Source organism: Dama dama, chromosome 14 (genome assembly GCF_033118175.1).
Source record: "Dama dama isolate Ldn47 chromosome 14, ASM3311817v1, whole genome shotgun sequence".
NCBI classification, from domain to species: domain Eukaryota; kingdom Metazoa; phylum Chordata; class Mammalia; order Artiodactyla; family Cervidae; genus Dama; species Dama dama.
This window is the reverse complement of record NC_083694.1, coordinates 19,871,116-19,890,208: the sequence shown is the minus strand read 5'-3', so window position 1 is coordinate 19,890,208 and position 19,093 is coordinate 19,871,116. Positions and strand designations below refer to the sequence as shown.

At 40.0% G+C, this 19,093-nt stretch overlaps 1 protein-coding gene across 3 annotated transcripts in view; it reads right to left on the bottom strand.

Moving 5' to 3' along the window:
* Window positions 1-2,171: 2,171 nt before the first annotated feature.
* The window catches only part of TGFB2 (transforming growth factor beta 2), a 91,866-nt gene continuing 74,944 nt past the window's right edge, over window positions 2,172-19,093 (bottom strand). For 2 of the 3 annotated variants that reach the window (XM_061160049.1, XM_061160050.1), the window contains 5 exons: window positions 12,918-13,050; window positions 12,683-12,793; window positions 10,992-11,169; window positions 9,160-9,313; window positions 2,172-4,953 (listed from right to left, as the gene is read on the bottom strand). In XM_061160049.1, the coding sequence (XP_061016032.1) occupies window positions 4,795-4,953; window positions 9,160-9,313; window positions 10,992-11,169; window positions 12,683-12,793; window positions 12,918-13,050 (735 nt within the window). In that variant the 3' untranslated portion in view covers window positions 2,172-4,794. The remainder of the gene's footprint in view (window positions 4,954-9,159; window positions 9,314-10,991; window positions 11,170-12,682; window positions 12,794-12,917; window positions 13,051-19,093) is intronic. The other variant, XM_061160051.1, reaches the window with a different exon arrangement.

The window sequence follows — 19,093 nt, the reverse complement described above, 5'->3', positions numbered from 1 at the left end:
GGATGTTGGAATTACCAGATCTGTAATTTAAAACAACTAGGATTAATATGCCAGGGAAGGCTGGCGTGCTGCCGTCCATGAGGTTGAAGAGAGTCGGACAAAACTTAGCGACTAAACAACAACAATATGCAAAGGGCTCTAATGGATAAAGTAGATGGCATGTGAGAAGAGATGGGCAGAGTAAGCAGAGAGATGGGGAAGTTCTAAGAATCAAAAAGAAATTCTGGAGAGACAGAACATAGGGTACAAGTCCCATGTGTAAGTTTAAATTTTCTAATAGTTGTATTAAAAAAATAAAAAGAAACAGGTGAAATAATTTCAATAATATACTTTATTTAATCCCATATATTCAAAATAGTATTATTCAGACATGTAATCAATATAAAAAAGTAATGAGACATTTTACATTCTTTCTTTTTTGTCCTAAGTCTTCAAAGAATGGTTTGTATATTATACCTTGGAATAACTCAGTTCAGATTCACCACATTTCAGTTGCTTGAAAGTCACACATGACTAGTAGCTAGTGTATCGAACAATGAAGTTCTCAACCCTCCTCTTACAGACTGGGTGACCTTGGACATGTCATTTAACCATTCTGAGTCTGCTTACCTCTCTGTAAAATGGAATTCTATCAAAAAACCCTACATCCTAGGGTGATATGTGAGATTAAGTAAGATAACAGAGAACATAGCTGGTGGGTGCTCAACAAACTGGAGTTCTCACAACCATCATCTTAGAAAACGGGTCCTTCAACTAACCACCTTGACTCTCTTATTTTGAATTCAGTTGGTGGATTGGAAGCAGAGTCTTACCTGAACATTTCCCCACCAGCTGAAACAATTTCTGGTCATTCATGTGACCAAACAGTCAAGAAACAGAGTGACAGAATATTCTCCAAAATAACTGATGGCCTGATTCATCGAGGAGATGAGGGTCTAGAGGTTACACATTTATTTAGTAACAAGAGGAAGAAATATGGCCCCAGCTTAAAGTCTGAACAAACGTTAAAAAGTTCATTATAACAGGATTGCAGAGCCCAAACCAGCTCGGTTTGGGAAATGTTGTTAAGACTATGATTTACTGACCATCAACTACAGGCCAAACACCAAAGTACTTTTTGGACATCCATTTACTTAACAATAGGAAGGGTACAGAAACAAACATGCAAAGCCCTGTAAAGCAGGTCATCTCTTCCTCATTTTAAAGATAAGGAAACAGAGGCTCAGAGTGGCTGACAAATTTGTCCAAGTTGATATAGCTCTTAGGGGACTCTTTTCAGAACCCTATGATACTTTCTTATTCTCACGTGTCAGATAAAGGTGATGTGGGGTGGTACTGGCCTGGTACTAGCCCCCTGCAGAGCACACACGAATTATTTCAAAGTGAAACACTTCCTCTATGAGTTGAATATAAAAGATGAAACACAAATGGCAGCAAAGGAACCATTCTCTGGTCTACCTATTCACCTGAATGGATGGCTTGTTTCTAGGTGATGTTTTTAGACAACAGGCACAAACTAGTTGTCTCATGAGATAAAGCGGGCAATCAGATAGAGCCACAATGACTTTTTTTTTTTTAATTAGTTCTATTTATTAAGAGACTGGCAACTTGCTTGCAAAGTCTGGTCTTGTAGGGAACAGCCAAGGAAGCTTGCGGGAATAAGGGGTTTTTGGTACAGCGGTAGGGGAGAAATAGAGAGACGAGTAGCTGCTCTCAACGATCAATCCCGAAGAGCACATGGCTCTTGTTATATCTGGCTGGCTCAGCAACTATCCAAGTTATGGGGCTGCAGGGGATACTGTCTAGACCAGTTCTTTTGGCCCTGGGGTTGGCAGAACATAGGATCAGAAAGCCAAGGCATGGTCCAAACATCTCTCTGCATTTTTCTCTGGTAGACAGTCAAGCTGGATGGAAACTAAATCTCCAACAATTACCAAATAGCAATAAACAAGGGAATAAAAAGACTGCACAGGGCTTTCTTCAGGCTTTGATAGATACATCCTGGCTCTTGAACTATAAAGTATGACATCTCTGGACTGAATCTCTTTGAGGAAAAAAAAAAAAAAAGCATGATCTTAAAGCTGGTATGACTTTTCTAGCTTGAGCTTAAATGCTCTCTGCATTAGAAGCATTCTCTGATCTCCACAATGGACAGGAAAAACACATCGACATATCATTGAAATAATTTATTTACCACTAGAGCACCACAAAAACAGACATACATTGTGTTAAAATACAGCGTAATCAGTCATCAAAATACAAAACAGCTATTCTTATGTTCCATTTAAAAAAAAAAATCATGCCAACCATAAAACTGCATTGCTGTTTAACACAGAAAAACTGTAGCCCCATCCCACCCACATACTAACATTTTCCCCATTCCCTCCCACCTCCCTCCCGTCTCATGGCAATATTTACTTATGGGAAATAAAGGCCTTACAGAACCCCCCAAACTAAAAAAAAAAAAAAAAAAGATTCAAGATATCTTAAAATAGAGCATTTAAAATATTATCAGTGCATTCATGAGGAAAGACAAAATAATACAAAACAAAATGTCATTCTATCTGAAAAGAAAATACCTGCAGAAATAAAAGTGATTTACATAGAATGAATAGAAAAGTGGAAGAGAAAAAAAAAAATCAACACACTCCAATCTGGGATTGGGTTTCACCCAATCCAAAGGTTGTTTGGTATTGTGGCATCCTATCTCCTGCTTTTCCAGTTTTCAAACAAATCCAATCTGTCATTTTAATAATGGCCAGGAAATTCCAAGAAAAATTCTATATCAAACAACTTCACTCTGGATTCACACCTCACTGTGCTGCTCTTTAGGTAAAACTGCAAATATTCCATTGTCTTACTATTAATGATTATTCTAAAGCTAAATAAGTGACAACTGACAAACTGACATATCCTACAAACCCAAGGTTACCTCCTCTGCAAAAATGTAGCAAATCATGTATTTCGGCAAAGTAAATTCTAGCCTCTGATTTGGTAAGTCACATTCAGAGGAAAGAAAGGACTTTTTGATCACGGGAGAATTTGCCTTGTGCCTTTGCAACCTTCAAAGAACATCTATAAAAACCTTAATTTCAGTGAAATACACTAAATGATTTATGCTGACATGGGTTTATTTTTTCTTCCTTAAAAAAATCAACTAAAATGTTAATCTTTCCATTTTTCCCTGAACACTAAAAACTCGATTAAAGAAAAAGCTGTTTCCTGTGATCTGTCTGCTCTTTTTTTTAACAGCAGAATTCTGTGAAAATACTGACTAAACCAAGTTAGAGACACCTTTCTTAAACCAGTCACTAAGACTCTGAGTTCCATTCAGATCCTTAAGCCCTTGCTAAAACTGAAACATTTCACTTCAATTATCTATGTATCTATAATCCCCAATTTTCCTAAAATAAAAGCTCGTTAATGTCTGAAATGATTAGTAATGATGCTTAGAAAATGAAGGAAAACTATGTCTTTTTATAAAAGAAAAAAAAAGGACAAGTGGACTCAGGTAGTTTATGTCATAATAATGGACAATGAACAAGCACAAGTGGAACAAATACTATCAAACATGTATTTGTAGTGCAAGTCGAAATACAGGGGCTTTATTCAAAAGTTCTGGCCAGCTAAAGGAAACACACAATTCCCAACAATCATTAGAAAGAGCCCAAATTTAAGTCCAATCTAAATCGGAGTTGGTGTTACTAGAGAACATTAAAAAAATATGGTAAAAATTTACACATTACACATAAAGTAGTTAATGTTTTGATTTCATCATTTGCAAAAGAGATCTGCAGTTGTGTTTCCAATTATACTGGCTTCTATACCCATCTATTGTAATAATATAGGTATGGTTACATACACCGAAACGAAAGAAAAATCTAGAGCGTAGCTACACAGCAATACTTTAAGGTCTGAAGTTTGACCAGTACGTATCTAAACATCTCAACGTCTCACTGGTTGACTAAACTGACAGAGAACCATTTACAATTAAAGAGAACAAAAAAATCTTACAGACTTAATCTGACTGAAAGTTTCCTTTATTAACAGGCTTTTCAGTTTTGAACCTTACAAGAAGCTTCCTCGGGCAGTTGGTACAGAGCATGTATTTGCAGGGTCTTTCTCTTTATGTAGACTCGCTCGGTCATATAATAGATCTCACTCGCATTTTTCTTCTTGTTAATATGACCTCTTTTTGCTGGCCCGTTTAAGTTCAAGTTCCTTAAGCCATCCACGGGTTTCTGGCAAAGTATTTGGTCTCCACTTTTTTTACACCTGTTTTATTTTCCAAGGGCAATGAAATGTTCATTATATAGTAACACACAATAAATAACTCACTGTTAACTCTAAGAGTAAGAATGGGAAAGATACCTATTGCATAGCAATACAGAAAAATCAAGTGAGGCATGGGATAAGAACATATGTACAGCAACTCCACTGAACGGGATTTTCCTGTTTGTTTGTTTTTTTTCTTTCACATAATTAACACTAACAAATACTTCCAGTGTTTATTTTTTTCTTAAGAAAAAAAAGGTTTTGCTTCTTGTCTCTCTCACTTACAGAGTAGGTAAAATATAGAGTAAAGCCTTCAACTTTTTTTTCATTTCAGATGCCAGTTTTAACAAACAGAACACAAACTTCCAAAGTGTTTGAACTAGTACCGCTTTTTCAATTTTTTTTTTTAACACTGATGAAGCAAGGCTCTCTTGTGTTTTCTTGTTACAAACATTGCCTTTGTCACCATCATCACCATCATCATCGTGCGATTATCGTCTTGTCACTTTTCCGAGAATCTTAGCTGCATTTGCAAGACTTGACAATCATATTAGAAAGCTGTTCGATCTTGGGTGTTTTGCCAATGTAGTAGAGAATGGTGAGCGGCTCTAAATCTTGGGACACACAGCAAGGGGAAGCAGACGCTTCTGGATTTATGGTATTATATAAGCTGAGAACCTGAAAGAACGCAGGAGAAGAAAGAAAACATAGGAAAGGCCCAAACAAAAATAAGGGTAGTTATTTTTTAAATTTATTTATTTAATTGGAGGATAATTACTTTACATTATTGTGATGGTTTTTGCATACAATATGAATATGAATTATCAATATGAATTGGCCATAGGCATACATGTGTCCCCTCCATTCTGACCACTATGGAGAACAGTGTGGAGATTCCTTAAAAAACTAAGGCAGACATTTTTAAATAGAACCATCGCACAATGTTATCAGTTCCAGTACTGAGTAGGGATTTAAATGATTTGGGGCTTACACTTTACTTATTCTCCAATTATAGTCAAATAGGGAGGCATCCCCAAGAATCCCTGAATTTATCATTTTCCCACAGAATCCTTTTTTCATACATTGGACAAAATTGCTCATTCAACAGATTTTCCAGTTTTTCCAATGAGTCTTTACTTTGATCATAGCTTTGCTGTCTGCACTTCCCAGGCCCTCAGAAAACTAGGTCCAAATACCAAACTTGGCATTTGGTCTTGTAAATCTGCCTGCAATGCAGTTCGATTCCTGGATTGGGAACTTCCCCTGGAGAAGGGATAGGTTACCCACTCCAGTATTCTTGGGCATCCCTTGTGGCTCAGATGGTAAAGAAGTGAAGTGAAGTGAAAGTAGCTCAGTCATGTCTGACTCTTTGCAATTCTATACAGTTCATGGAATTCTCCAGGCCAGAATCTGAGTGGGTAGCCTTTCCCTTCTCCAGCGGATCTTCCCAACCCAGGAATCGAACTGGGGTCTCCTGCATTGCAGGTGGATTCTTTACCAACTGAGCTACAGAATCCATTTGCAATTCCGGGAGACCTGGGTTCAGTCCCTGAGTTGGGAAGATCCCCTGGAGGAGAGAATGGCAACCCACTCCAGTATTCTTGCCTGGAGAATCCCCATGGACAGAGGAGCCTAGCGAGCAACAGTCCATGGGGTCACAAAGAGATGGACACGACTGAGTAACTAAGCACAAGCCAGCACTACACTGCTTCATAACTGAAGTTGTTTCATGAGTAGATATTTTCAATTCCCACCCAGACGAAGAGTTCCTTTCAGTCAGGGACTCCACACACCTCATTTTTTTTTTTTTTTAGTAAGTCTTCTCTGGACAAAATAAGACTCATGTGCTAGGTGAAGAAACAAATACACAAATAAGTAAGAGAATAACTTTTTCTTTATTAAAATTCTTAGCAGAATGTTAATCTATCCTTAGGTAGAGCAAAAGACACCTGTCTGCAGTGTGAAATATTTCTACGCTAAGTGTCTTCTCAGGCCAATTTAATGTCACCTAAAATTTTCATTTAAAAGAAAAAAAAGTTCAAATTTTTTTCATTTGTCATTGCTTCATAAATACAATCATGTGGAAAAAATACCCTCAGAAACAATCCATGTTCTTAATTATGCAGTTGGTTACATTTTGCTTATAACAACGATGTTAATAATAAAAACATACTAATAATAATCAACCCTCCATTTAACTTTTCATGTGGTAAACGGTAGTGGCTAAGTTGGAGGGGTGGATAGCCAGTCTGAAAACAGAATGAAAAGGAGGTTCTACAGTTTGTGCTATACCTTTAACCCTGTCCTCTATCAAAAGAGCACATGACTGCTACCAACAGAAGGATGGCGCATCCTCAGTGATGATAAAGAGACCTTTCCAAGGATGCCATTAATGTGTCAGTCAAACAGCAAGTGACCTTTTCCTCGAGATCCACGGCAACATTTTCAGCCTAAGACAGAAAATCTCTTCAGCACACCAACACTGACTACTTTATTAAGCTACCTCTGGCTTTTTGGGTAACTGTCCAAACCACATATTTGTGATCATGACAGTGATTCTTCCTCTCTCCTTGAAAAACAAGCATGGTCTCAGCCTTCACACACTCCCTCTGTGTATCAAGAAGGAGAATTATGTTTCTACTTGGCAACTGGGCCTTCCCACATTACGGCTACTGTTGCCACAGCCCAGCTGAAGCAGCCTGGCCTGAGAGCTCAGACAAAGGGACAGGCAGGAGCAAGCTTCCCTCACATGGCCAACCACGTGGGCAGTCCCGAGAGCCAAAAATCTCCAGGGTAGTCGGCAAAACAGCTGAAGGAAGGGGGGCCGTGTTTGTCAACTGGAAGTTTTGTGGACGTAAGCATTTATCAATAAATAGACTTTATCCTCCACCAACACGTGATTCTTCCACTGAACACAAGAGGAATTTTCTAAGACAGATTGTCCAAAATAATGGATATTCCCCAAACTCTCGAATTCAGCTGAACACATTATGCGATCTTTTTTTGGCAGCGGATTCATTTTCCTACCCTGCAGTGAAAGGCAATTTTTCTAATGCTCCTTTAATAAGAAGATTTACAAAGGCATAACCCCAATGTGTAGCCAAGACAGAGCAAATGAAGGCCTGCTTATAAAACCAGGAGTCTTGCGTCCTAAGCTTTGGTTTGTCACCAACTGTTTGATCCTGGGTAAGTCATCTACATGATACAGACTCTAATTTTTTTAGAAAAATGAAGGATTTGGACAATATAACCCATTTTTTGTATTTTATCTTATGATTATTTTGTTTTCTATTGAATACAGTTGATTTAAAATGCTATGTTAGTTTCAGATGGACAGAAAAGTGATTCAGTTTTATATATATATATATATGTATTGAGCTGGCCAAAACAATCACTGGGGTTAAGATGTTATGGAAAGATCTGAACGAACTTTTTGGTCAACCCTATATATATATATATGTGTGTGTGTGTGTGTGTGTGTGTATTCTTTTTCCAATTCTTTTCCCTTATATGTCATTATAAAATACTGAGCACAGTTCTCTGTGCTGTATGGTAGGTCTTTGTTATTTATCTGTTTTATGGATAGTACCACAGGGTGGGACAAGATAACTTATCAAGTCCTTTCCATCTCTAAAATTCTACATGATGAGGCATCAGGAAAGGAGCATTTGGAAAAATATCATTATTACACAGAAAAAGTCTTGGCTAATCTGGGCGGGAAACTCATGGCATCTACTCTGGGACCTGACTTCTGAATGAGACTTCATTCCTCATCAAAGTAACTGAATAAAATTTTCAGATTCTCATTTATTCTAGATTATATTAAAAAAAGACTTAGGGATACTGGTTTTTGAAATCATTGTCACATATATCATCTTATGTTTTTCACATCTACTCTTGAGTTGGACATTATTATTTCAAAAATTATTTTTATTCTTTTTTACTGATAAGAAACTGAGGTTCAAAGAAGTTAAATAATTTCATAATCGTCATACACTAGTGAATCAGGTGGCACTAGTAAAGAACCTGCCTGCCAATGCAGGAGATGAGACTTAAAAACCACGGGTTTGATCCCTGGGTCTGGAAGATCCCCTGGAGGAAGGCATGGCAACCCACTCCAGTATTCTTGCCTGGAGAATTCTATGGAGAGAGGACCCTGGAGGATTATAGTCCATAGGGTCGCACAGAGTCGAACATAACTGAAGCGACTTAACAAGCAAGCAAGTGAAGCACTCAGGCTTCCCTGGTGGGTCAGTGACAAAGAACCCACCTGCCAATGCGGGAGATGTGGGTTTGATCCCTGATCCAGGAAGATCCCTTGGAGAAGGGAATGGCACCCCACTCCAGTATTCTTGCCTGGGAAATCCCATGGACAGACAGCCTGACTGGCTACAGTCCATGCGGTCGCAAAGAGTCAGACATGACTTAGTGATTGAACAACAACAACATTGAATCAGTCCACCAAAGCATCTATTGAAGTCGTCAGTGTTCTTTCTAGCATGATAAACCCGATTGGGGTGATAACACATCCTTTTTTCAGCTAGAGAACTGGGTCCCTGCACATTTTAACGGTATCTGACACTTAGTAAGATATTGATTCCACCTATTTATGCTTACAGCTGTTGAGAACATAAAACAAAGAGAAAATTAAAATTGTCCTCAGGTTGCTTACAGGCTAATTGGAAAGGCCAGACCTACTGTCTAAACTCATGCGGATTGCTTTCTGAGTTCACCTACAGCCCGAATTTTTTCTCATCATTCAAAAGGGTTTCTCCAGCATCCGTTTATGTGTGATGACAAAAGGGCACCAGGCTATTCAGTAAAACTGTCAGCAGTTACAATCAGCAGCCCAAGAACGAAGAGACAAGTGAAGCCTATACTTACCCTACTGTGCTGAGTGTCTGAGCTCCACAGATATGGGCACGCTCCAGCACAGAAGTTGGCATTGTACCCTTTAGGCTCATGAATCCATTTCCACCCAAGATCCCTCTTGAAATCAATGTAAAGTGGGCGTAGGCAACAATTATCCTGCACATTTCTGATAAAAGAAAGAGCAATGGAGAGTTTAAAGCTGATTTTCGTCCCACTCCAGGTCCCTTATTCCAAACCAGAAAAATGACTCATTTGTTTATTCAACAAGTAAATATGAGCATTGGGGTTCCCTGGTGGCTCAGCTGGTAAAGAATCCACCAGCATTGCAAGAGACCTGGGTTTGATTCCTGGGTTGAGAAGATCCCGTGGAGAAGGGAACAACTACCACTCTAATATTCTGGCCTGGAGAATTCCATGAACAGAGGAGCCTGGCAGGCTACAGCCCATGGAGTCACAAAGAGTCGGACACAACTGAGTGACTTTCATACATACATACATGAGCATATATCACAGACATGGTTTTAATGGTTGTATAACAATCTCAGAGACTTTCATAATGGAGTGTGATGGTGCTTTGCTGGACTGCTTTCCCTTGGGAGTTCTATACTCTGACCCTCTTACCTGTGTCCTCAAAAACCAAACCCTTCCCTTGAAGGATGAGACATAAGCAGAAAGGTGGCAGACGGAGACCAAGCCCCTTCCAACCTACAAAGCACAGTTTTGCCATCCAGCCTCTATTGCCTTTTCAAATGCAAAATGAATGAAGTACAACAGCTATTTACAGAGAACCATCTCAGGCATTTTCCTTTGAGAAAAAATCCTTTATTTCATTTCCTGGCCCTGGATCTAGGGATAAACCAGAGATCAAGAAACACGGAGTCTTACTTATTAGTGCAACCACTGGCTCTAGCAAACAAAAAACACTCTTTTTCTTGCACTTTATCAGTGAGGACCTCTCACCACCCCATAGCTCATGACATAAAGAAAGAGCCTTTCTCTTACCAGGCTCACTAAGAAACCACAGAAGGACATTCACACTTTCCCTCCATGAACTCATGTGGGAATAGGAGATAAATTTATGTTACTCCCCCTTCTCTCGTGTTCCGTAGCAAAAGACACAAAAAACAGCACTTTTCTTCTGTCTCTCTCATCACTGTTACTGTCTGTGAAGGAGATCTGACCATGGGTACCCTGCCAGGTGGCATGATAAAGAACCTGCCTGCCAATGCAGAAGATGTAAGAGATGCAGGTTCAATCCCTAGGTTGGGAAGATCCCCTGCAGGAGGGCATGGCGACCCACTCCAGTGCTCTTGCCTGGAGAATCCCATGGACAGAGGAGCCTGGAGGGCTACAGTCCATAGGGTCGCACAGAACTGAGGCAGGACTGAGGCAATTTAGCACACACGCATGCATGCACACCGTGCAGGGAGACGAAAGGCTCCTACAGATGGCGAGTCTCCCCAGTTAGGGAGCCGCCATCACGCTCCTCAAACAAACCTATCTCTGCTCTGGGAGTCGAGGGTTCCTTTTCTCCTCCAGCCTCAAAGTGCTTCAGAGAGACTTGGGGTGGGGGGGAAACTCAAGGGGCTAGTTTTCTCCCTTCATAGTGGGTTTGTTGCTCTCTTCCCAGGACTGGGTTTGTTGCTAAAGAACTGATGAGGACAGCATAGAAATAACTGTTTAAACCTCTGGTGTTACAAAATACGATGGCTCTGTTTTTCTATCCCCGGCTTTAAGCAACGAGTTACGGTCCAAGTCCATTTTCAGTAAAACAAAAGGCAAAGGCAGTATAGGAGTTAAACAGAAACACAATTCCTTTTTTGTTTTCTTTTTATGTCCTTTACCTAAAGCAATAGGCTGCATCCAGGGCACGCTTCTTCCGCCGGTTGGACTGTTGGGACTCAAGTCTGTAGGAGGGCAACAACATTAGCAGGAGATGTGGGCTCTTCCCACTGGTTTTTTTCCTAGTGGACTTTATTGTTTTCTGATCACCACTGGTATAGGTAGAGGTGCCATCAATACCTTGAAAAAATGCATTCGGGTAATAAACATTTAGCTTTACCTTCATCAAGTAGAATCAGCCACACCTTTTTTTTTTTTTTCCCCCTTTGTCTATTGTCACAAACAGCAGTGAAGACCACACAGCAGCAGCAGCAGCTGGCTCACTCCCCACAGCAACGGACAGGACGAGTACCGGTGACAAGGAACACGGCTAAATGGGGCTCTTGTCAGAAGGCAGTTCAGGGTCCAAGGCAGGGCGAGTTGGTTATGAAAGTCACTACAGAAGGAGTCTTTGACCTCTAGTCCAAGGGCACTCTTTCTCAGTAGCTCAGTCAGTCCTCAGCGGAGGCTGTGATCAAGCCTTCAACGACTGATGACACGGCTATAGAACATGCCTTGTCACCCGCTGGGTGCCTCTCTTCCCAGGACTGGTCAACTCAAAGACTTTCCTCATGAACCTAAACGGAGCCTTACACTAAACTGCAGTGAATGAGGTTCAAGTGAAACAGAAGTCACCCTTACCTAATGCTGTTTGGGGAAGCTGTGAAGAAAGGGCTTTTTCATTGATTTTTATGGCATCCTCAACACTTTCCTGATTCCATCTGAGATGGAGAAACCCGAGCTTCCCAGAGCATGCTCAAGAGACTGCCAGCTTAAGCATTTAATCTCTGTACGTCTCAAGAATCATGACTAGGTTAGAGACTGATATAAATCTCTAGACTTCTGGGAGGATTTTTCCATGAGCAAGGGCCACTGGAGCCTTCAGCCAAGGGATGGAGGTCCCCGGTGGGGTTAGTTAGGGAAGGGCGATCAGCTCCCTAAGCTGGTGGTATGGAGCAAGTGCTGCACCCGTAATTGGTCCAGACCCTCTGCTCCTGTCATCATCCAATGACTTGTCATCTAGTGGAAGACATGACTTGAACCCCTGGTATCTCCTCATCCCCTTCGACTTTTGGCTAATTCACTAAAAGGTGAGCAAGACTGGGGGGACAACTAAAACTCCCTTCTGTGTTTACAAATGAATTATGAAAGCCTGATAAGGAAGCCACTTGGAATATCGGGCATCAGTCAGCAAAGGGGGTGTGTTCTGACACAGATCAGGTTAGTTACAGAGGCTGTGGCAGGAGGGGACGTCCTTCTGAGAAATCCAGTGGTGGATTCCTGATGTTGGGTTTGGGAGCATTATCAATGGATGTCCTGGAATGCATGCTATCTTTTTCTTCTATAACATTAGCACTGAGGGAATGCTGGTTTGCTTAAATGAAGAATGAAGGGCTTAATAGGTTCTTTAAGAGTCTGGAAGGCTGGTAAGTCTGTCAATTAGTACTGCCAAGTCATCACTATGCTTTGAGCAATGTAAACTGGAAACCAATCCCTTTCTGCCTTCATGTATCTTACCCCAACGATAGTTTTGACCAAACAAATGACCAAACAATTGCAATCTCATTTTCACACACAAACTGACCTCATTCCCCCAGAAGATTATCGACAGAGGCCTTCCCTCCCCCACCTCCTTTGCCCATGTTTCATTTACCTGCAAATCGTGCTTCTAGTTCTTCACTTTTATTGGGGATGATGTAATTATTCGATGGTACAAAGGTGCAGCAGGGACAGTGTAAACTTATTTTAAATCCCAGGTTCCTGTCTGGAAAACATGAAGCCGAGGAGCTCATTTTTCTGGACATCTAATACCCTTCCACCTGCCAGTGCTTTGTAAATAATTTAGGATCACTGAACATCAAAGGAGGAAAACAGAGAGCAGTGGTCACCTTTATGGTGGAGCCATTCGTGAACAGCATCGGTGACATCGAAGGAGAGCCATTCGCCCTCTGCTCTGGTTTTCACGACTTTGCTATCGATGTAGCGCTGGGTTGGAGATGTTAAATCTTTGGATTTGAGAATCTAGAGGAGGAAAGGGCAAGAGAAAAAGCTCAGCTGGCATACTGACAGCAGGACCAAACCCACACTATTAACAGAATCCCAATTCACTATCTAAGTTGAGTCCCACTCCAGTCTACCCGAGTATTGTCATCTCATGGGCACGGCCACATGCATAAAAAAGTAACACCAGGCCATTTGCCATGAAAAACAGAGCTACTAAATCAGCCATGTGTTTTGATAAAGGTGACAGGAGCCATAAAGCCAAGTGTCTCAAAGAAAGTGACAGTAATTATTTTCTTCTGCTGACACAAGCTTTGCAAGATTTCAGCCATAAATTCTATGCTATTAAGTTAATGGTTTTGTTGTTCTGCTTCCCGACTGTATTTCATATGGGGAGCTGGGATGTGGGGAGGGACCAGAGGACCAGTCCAGGTCAGAGGATCCAGGCTCACCCTCGGAAGGCTCTGAATATAAATCTTCTTCAAATAAAGAGACAAAGGCCTTAATCTTGGTTCCTAAATCCACCACCATTTTAATAAAATATGGGACATGCCTCAACTTTGGAGGTAGGTCTCTAGCTGGGATTTTTACTCTCCCTGTGACTTGTTATGATTTATAAGGATATTCCACATCCCACAGACAAAGAACGAATTTGGGCAGGAGCAGTCTGGCATGGTGTGGAGGGAGAGTCTGAAAGGAAATCAGCCTGAACGCTAACAATTTAGAAAGATGCATTTATTTCAAATAAGTTAAGAGCAACTGCAGGCTGTTCTTAGGTTTCTATAGGAAGTGAACATTTTAAGTTGCTTTTTAAAAAACCTTTCTGTCTGTCTTTAAATGATAGTGTTTTATGAACCAGTCAAACCACGACTCTAAGTCTCCAAGAACTATATTAAATCCCTACCCAAACCTGTATCCTGCCTTTCCTCAGTACTTACGGGCTCAAGCCCTGTTGCTTTACATTTACTTCCTCAGACTGAGTCTAACCGTGATGTGGTTGCTTCATGTTTATGTGTTTGGTCTCTCCAACAAGTTCATAAACCTTGCTAGGGCTGGGATCTTCAATTTGATATCATCTCAAAGCACAGCTCTTGACTTAATCAATGTCCATTAATAGGACTGCCTGCATATCTAGAAAATTGATTTATGCCCCTTTAAACCTTGTAAAACAAAAATGCATAGTGTTCCTGCAGATTTTACAATTCATTTTCCTTCCATGTGTGGACATCATTGGTTTCAAGCAGTCCAACAACAGACACTTCCTAGGAAATTTGGCATTATAGTAGACTTTTTTTTTCTGGATTGTTGTTCAGTCACTAAGTTGTGTCCAACTCCTTGCAGTGCCTAGGACTGCAGCATGTCAGGCTTCCCTGTCCTTCACTATGTCCCAGAGTTTGCTCAAGTTCATGTACATTGAGTCAGTGTTGCTATATAACCATCTCATCTTCTGTTGCCCCCTTCTCCTTTTGCCTTTAACCTTTCCCAGCATCAGGGTCTTTTCCAATGAGTTGGCTCTTCATATCAGGTGGCCAAAGTATTAGAGCTTCTTCTGGATTAAGTAAGTACAAAATAGGGGAAAAAATCATATAACTGGACCTCAGACACCCTCATGAATCTTTAGACTAACCTTACGCCTACCTCTCAAGTGCAACAAACCCCACTATGTGCAGAGAATCTAGAGGTAATCATGATCTACCATACACAAGAGATGCCCTTTGTGAACTACAGGAAGAAAAGAAACATGACTTAAGGGCTAAGTACATGGGCCCTGAGTTTGGCACACATTATTTCATTTAATTTAATCCTGTCAGGTAGATGAAGGAAACCGAAACTCAGAGAGGTTGAATAACTTGCCCAAAGCTTCACAGTGAACAAATGATTCAAGGCAATTCCAAGTTATTTTTTCAACTCTGATGCTGGATTCTTGAAGGCCAAAAGAGTTGTCAGAGTCCCCTTGGATCACGATTCACCCTTACCCCTTTCCAGATGACAGAAAACAGTCCCTGACAGAGGCAAATATTTCTAATAAGATTATAGTAAATGTTGGTAGAAGATGAAAATATACCACGTGGGACATATATGTAGTTAATGCTGACATACCTATAACCTTCAAGATGCAACTTAACAGTTATATCCTCTGGAAATCAAACCTTGATTTGATTTCCTGCCTTGGAAATACTCCCAGTTGGGGAAATAAGACACTACGCATCCAATTCAGGAAAAACAGTACAATTCACCTAACATAGAATAACAAGGGTGAAACAATAGTTGAGAAGACATTTTTAGGCATTTCCATCTGTCTCACTGACTGAAAACTGTAACATTCCCAAAGCTCACCTTTCCATCTTTAAATTTCTTTCTCTAGCTGACTTTCTTTCATGATGTATTATTTCATAACGCTTTGTGTACTTGCTTTGTTCCTAATTAACATGTGCATGCTAAGTCAGTTCAATCAGTTCAATCAGTCTAACTCTTTGTGACCCTATGGATTGTAGCCCACCAGGCTCCTCTGTCCATGGAGTTTTCCAGGCAAGAATACTGGAGTGGGTTGTCATGCCCTCCTCCAGGGGATCTTTCTGACCCAGGGACTGAACCCGTGTCTCTCATGTCTCCTGCATCAGCAGGCAGATTCTTTACCAACAAGTGCCACTTGTTGTTCAGTCACTTAGTCATGTCCCACTCTTTGCGACCCCATGGACTGCAGCACTCCAGGCTTCCCTGTCCTTCACCATCTCCTGGAACTTGCTCAAACTCATGTCTATTGAGTCAGTGATGCCATCCAACCATCTTGTCCTCTGTCTTCCCTGTCTCCTCCTGTCTTCAATCTTTCCCAGCATCAGGGTCTTTTCTAATGAGTCGGCTCTTCACATCTGGTGGCCAAAGTACTGGAGCTTCAGCTTCAGTAGCAATCCTTCTAATGAATATTCAGGACTGATTTCCTTCAGGATTGACTGGCTTGATTTCCTTGCAGACCAAAGGATTCTCAATAGTCTTCTCAAACACCACAATTCAAAAGCATCAGTTCTTTGACTCTCAGCCTTCTTTATGGTCCAACTCTCACATCCATACATGACTACTGGAAAAACCATAGCTTTGACTAGATGGACCTTTGTCACCAAAGTAATGTCTCTGCTTTTTGATACACTGCCTAGGTTTGTCATAGCTTTTCTTCCAAGGGGCAAGTGTCTTTTAATTTCATGGCTGCAGTTACCATCTGCAGTAATTTTGGAGCCCAAGAAAATAAAGCCTGTCACTGTTTCCATTGTTTCCCCACCTATTTGCTATGAAGTGATGGGACTGGATGCCATGATCTTAGTTTTTTGAATGTTGAGTGTTAAGCCAGCTTTTTCCCAGTGCCACCTGGGAAGCTCTAATTATCATAGTGTATATCTTACGCATCTTCATATCCCTAATACTTAGATGCACTGTCTAGAACAAAACATTTCTTTCATTGTTGAATTAATTACATCTGATAAGTATATATCTATTATATATCAATATCTTCAATATGTATCTGTGAGATATATGTATATATCTCATAACTTAAGATATCATATATGTCTGTATACATATATATGTGTGTGTGTATTTGTATGTGGGCCTCCCCTGGTGGCTCAGATGGTAAAGAATCCACCTGCAATGCAAGAGACCCGAGTTGGGATCCCTGGGTTGGGAAGATCCCACAGAGAAGGGAATGGCTATCCACTCCAGTATTCTTGCCTGGAGAATTCCATGGACAGAGGAGCCTGGCAGGCTACAGTCCATGGGTCACAAACATTTGGACAGGACTGAGCAACTAACACTTTCACTTTTCACATATGTGTATATATACAAATACACAGAATCTCACTAAAAATACAGAATTTTTTTAAAAATTCATGACCACATTGACAACATGGGCAGAAAAAATGCACACTAGCAAATCTAATTAAATGCGTCTTTATAGAGAAGGTAGATCTAGATTATCTGACTTTAAAATCAAATAAAAGAGGAGCAAAGAGATTCTGAATTTTTTTTCTTTTTAAATCTTACTAGAAGATAAGTGCTTCCTCAGCCACAGAACACTAGTAAGTTCCAACATCACACAACCTCATACTCTCACCCGGGTGAAAGGTCCTCCATATCTTTTTACTAGTTCAAGAACAGGCCAGTTGAAACCACCAAGAAAGACAGTCAGTGAGCTACCAAATTCTGAAACAGAGAAATGACTTTGGTCTTGTGGGTTTGTTGTCTTGAACTTTATGGCCAAGGAGTTCTTAAACCCACTTGTTGCAATTTAACTCCATTCTTTCTTATCCAGTCCTTAGTGGAAACAGGAAACAGCTGCTTTCCATCACTCATAGAATATCCCTCATATTCTTGGAGACTATTATTAAGTCCCCCTCAGCATGCTCAGTCTCCCTCTCTAAGCTAAATAAACCCAATTCCTTTAGCCCATATTTAGAGGGCCAGTTTCCCAAACCTTTAATCACTTGGGTCACCAATAAGGATGGATGATGCTGTATAAAAGTACTCCTCCTACAGCTCGGTGATTTAATTTCAGAACTGGCTAGAAAACCTTCTAATCACATCCCAAAGTCTCGAATCTTAACTTGAAAGGTATTTTCTAAGAATAGGCACACTCTCCGTATTCCCTGTTTATCCTCCATTTATCACCCACGCTAAATTAAGTTGTAAGGAAAGAAAATCAACCCACTGCATTTATCGAGTAGAATTTTCTTAAATTCAAGAGTTGACACAAAAATGACCACCTTGCTCAACTTCCCATTCTATTTAGCCTTTTCTGTCAGCCTTTCTTCTGCTAGAGTCCCAACTAGTATATTGATGTTAACAGTCCTAGATGTTTTTTTTTTTTTCCTAGAATCACAATTGTTTCTAAATTCCTTTATACGTTTTATCATGACAAAGATAATTTAGTTGAATGGTAAAAACTCTCTTAACTGGCCGCCGTTTTACTGTCCAGATTAACCAGTATTCTCCATTTTTTCTATAATAGGTATTGGCTGTTGCCCACAGCACACTGGGACTCCTTAGTGGAAAGGTACTCTCTAGTATGTTCCAAGGACTTCTGGTCTTACCAGTTGAGTTGCATGCTTAGCAAGTATCAATTGTATGTTTCTAAGCTTGTTCAATATCAAGCTGAACTTGATACTGTAATTTTCCAAGTTCTTTAGATGGTCTAGAAACTGATGAAATACAGGACCAAAAGTAAAGAAAGCTGTTGCTTCTGTGAGAACCAAGCTGAATGTCTTAGAAAGTCTTCATAAAACAAGTTTCTTTAAAAAAAGATTTTTTTTTGGAAAATAGTTTGGTGAGTCCTCAAAAATGTAAACATGGAATTATCATATAATCTAGCAATTCCACTCCTAGATACATACCCAAAAGAATTCAAAATAAGGAATCAAATAAATGCTTGTATACCAATGTTCATAGCAGCATTATTCACAATAGCTAAATGATAAAAACAACCCAAGTGTCCATCAACAGATATACAGATAAAGAAAATGCAGTCTACACATACAATAGAATATTACTCAGCCATGAAAAGTAATGAAATGCTGACATATTAAAACATGGATGAATCTTGAAAACATTATGCTAAGTCAAATAAGCCAGACACAAAAGGACAAATATTGTACAATTTCACTTACACGAGATACCTAGAATAGGCAAATTTATGATGATATAAAGTAGGACAAAGGTGACCAGGGGCTGGGGGTAGCAGGAATGGGGAGTTATTTTTTATGGGCACAGTTTCCATTTAGGATGATGAAAATTTTTCTATAAATGGATAGCGGTGATGGTTGGACAACATTGTGAATTTACTTGATGCTACTGAATTGTATACTCTAAAACATGGTTAAAAGTTAAATTCTATGTTATATGTATTTTACCATGATAATTTTTTTCTAATTTTATATGTGGGAGAGACAGCTGTCAAATTAAAAAAAAAAAACCAATATGTTAAAAATCTAGAAGGATCCTGCACTCTGTTCACTTAGCAGATGTCCTGAAATGACTCTCTTCCTCAAAGAAACTAAAAACTAGAAATCATTGACAACGC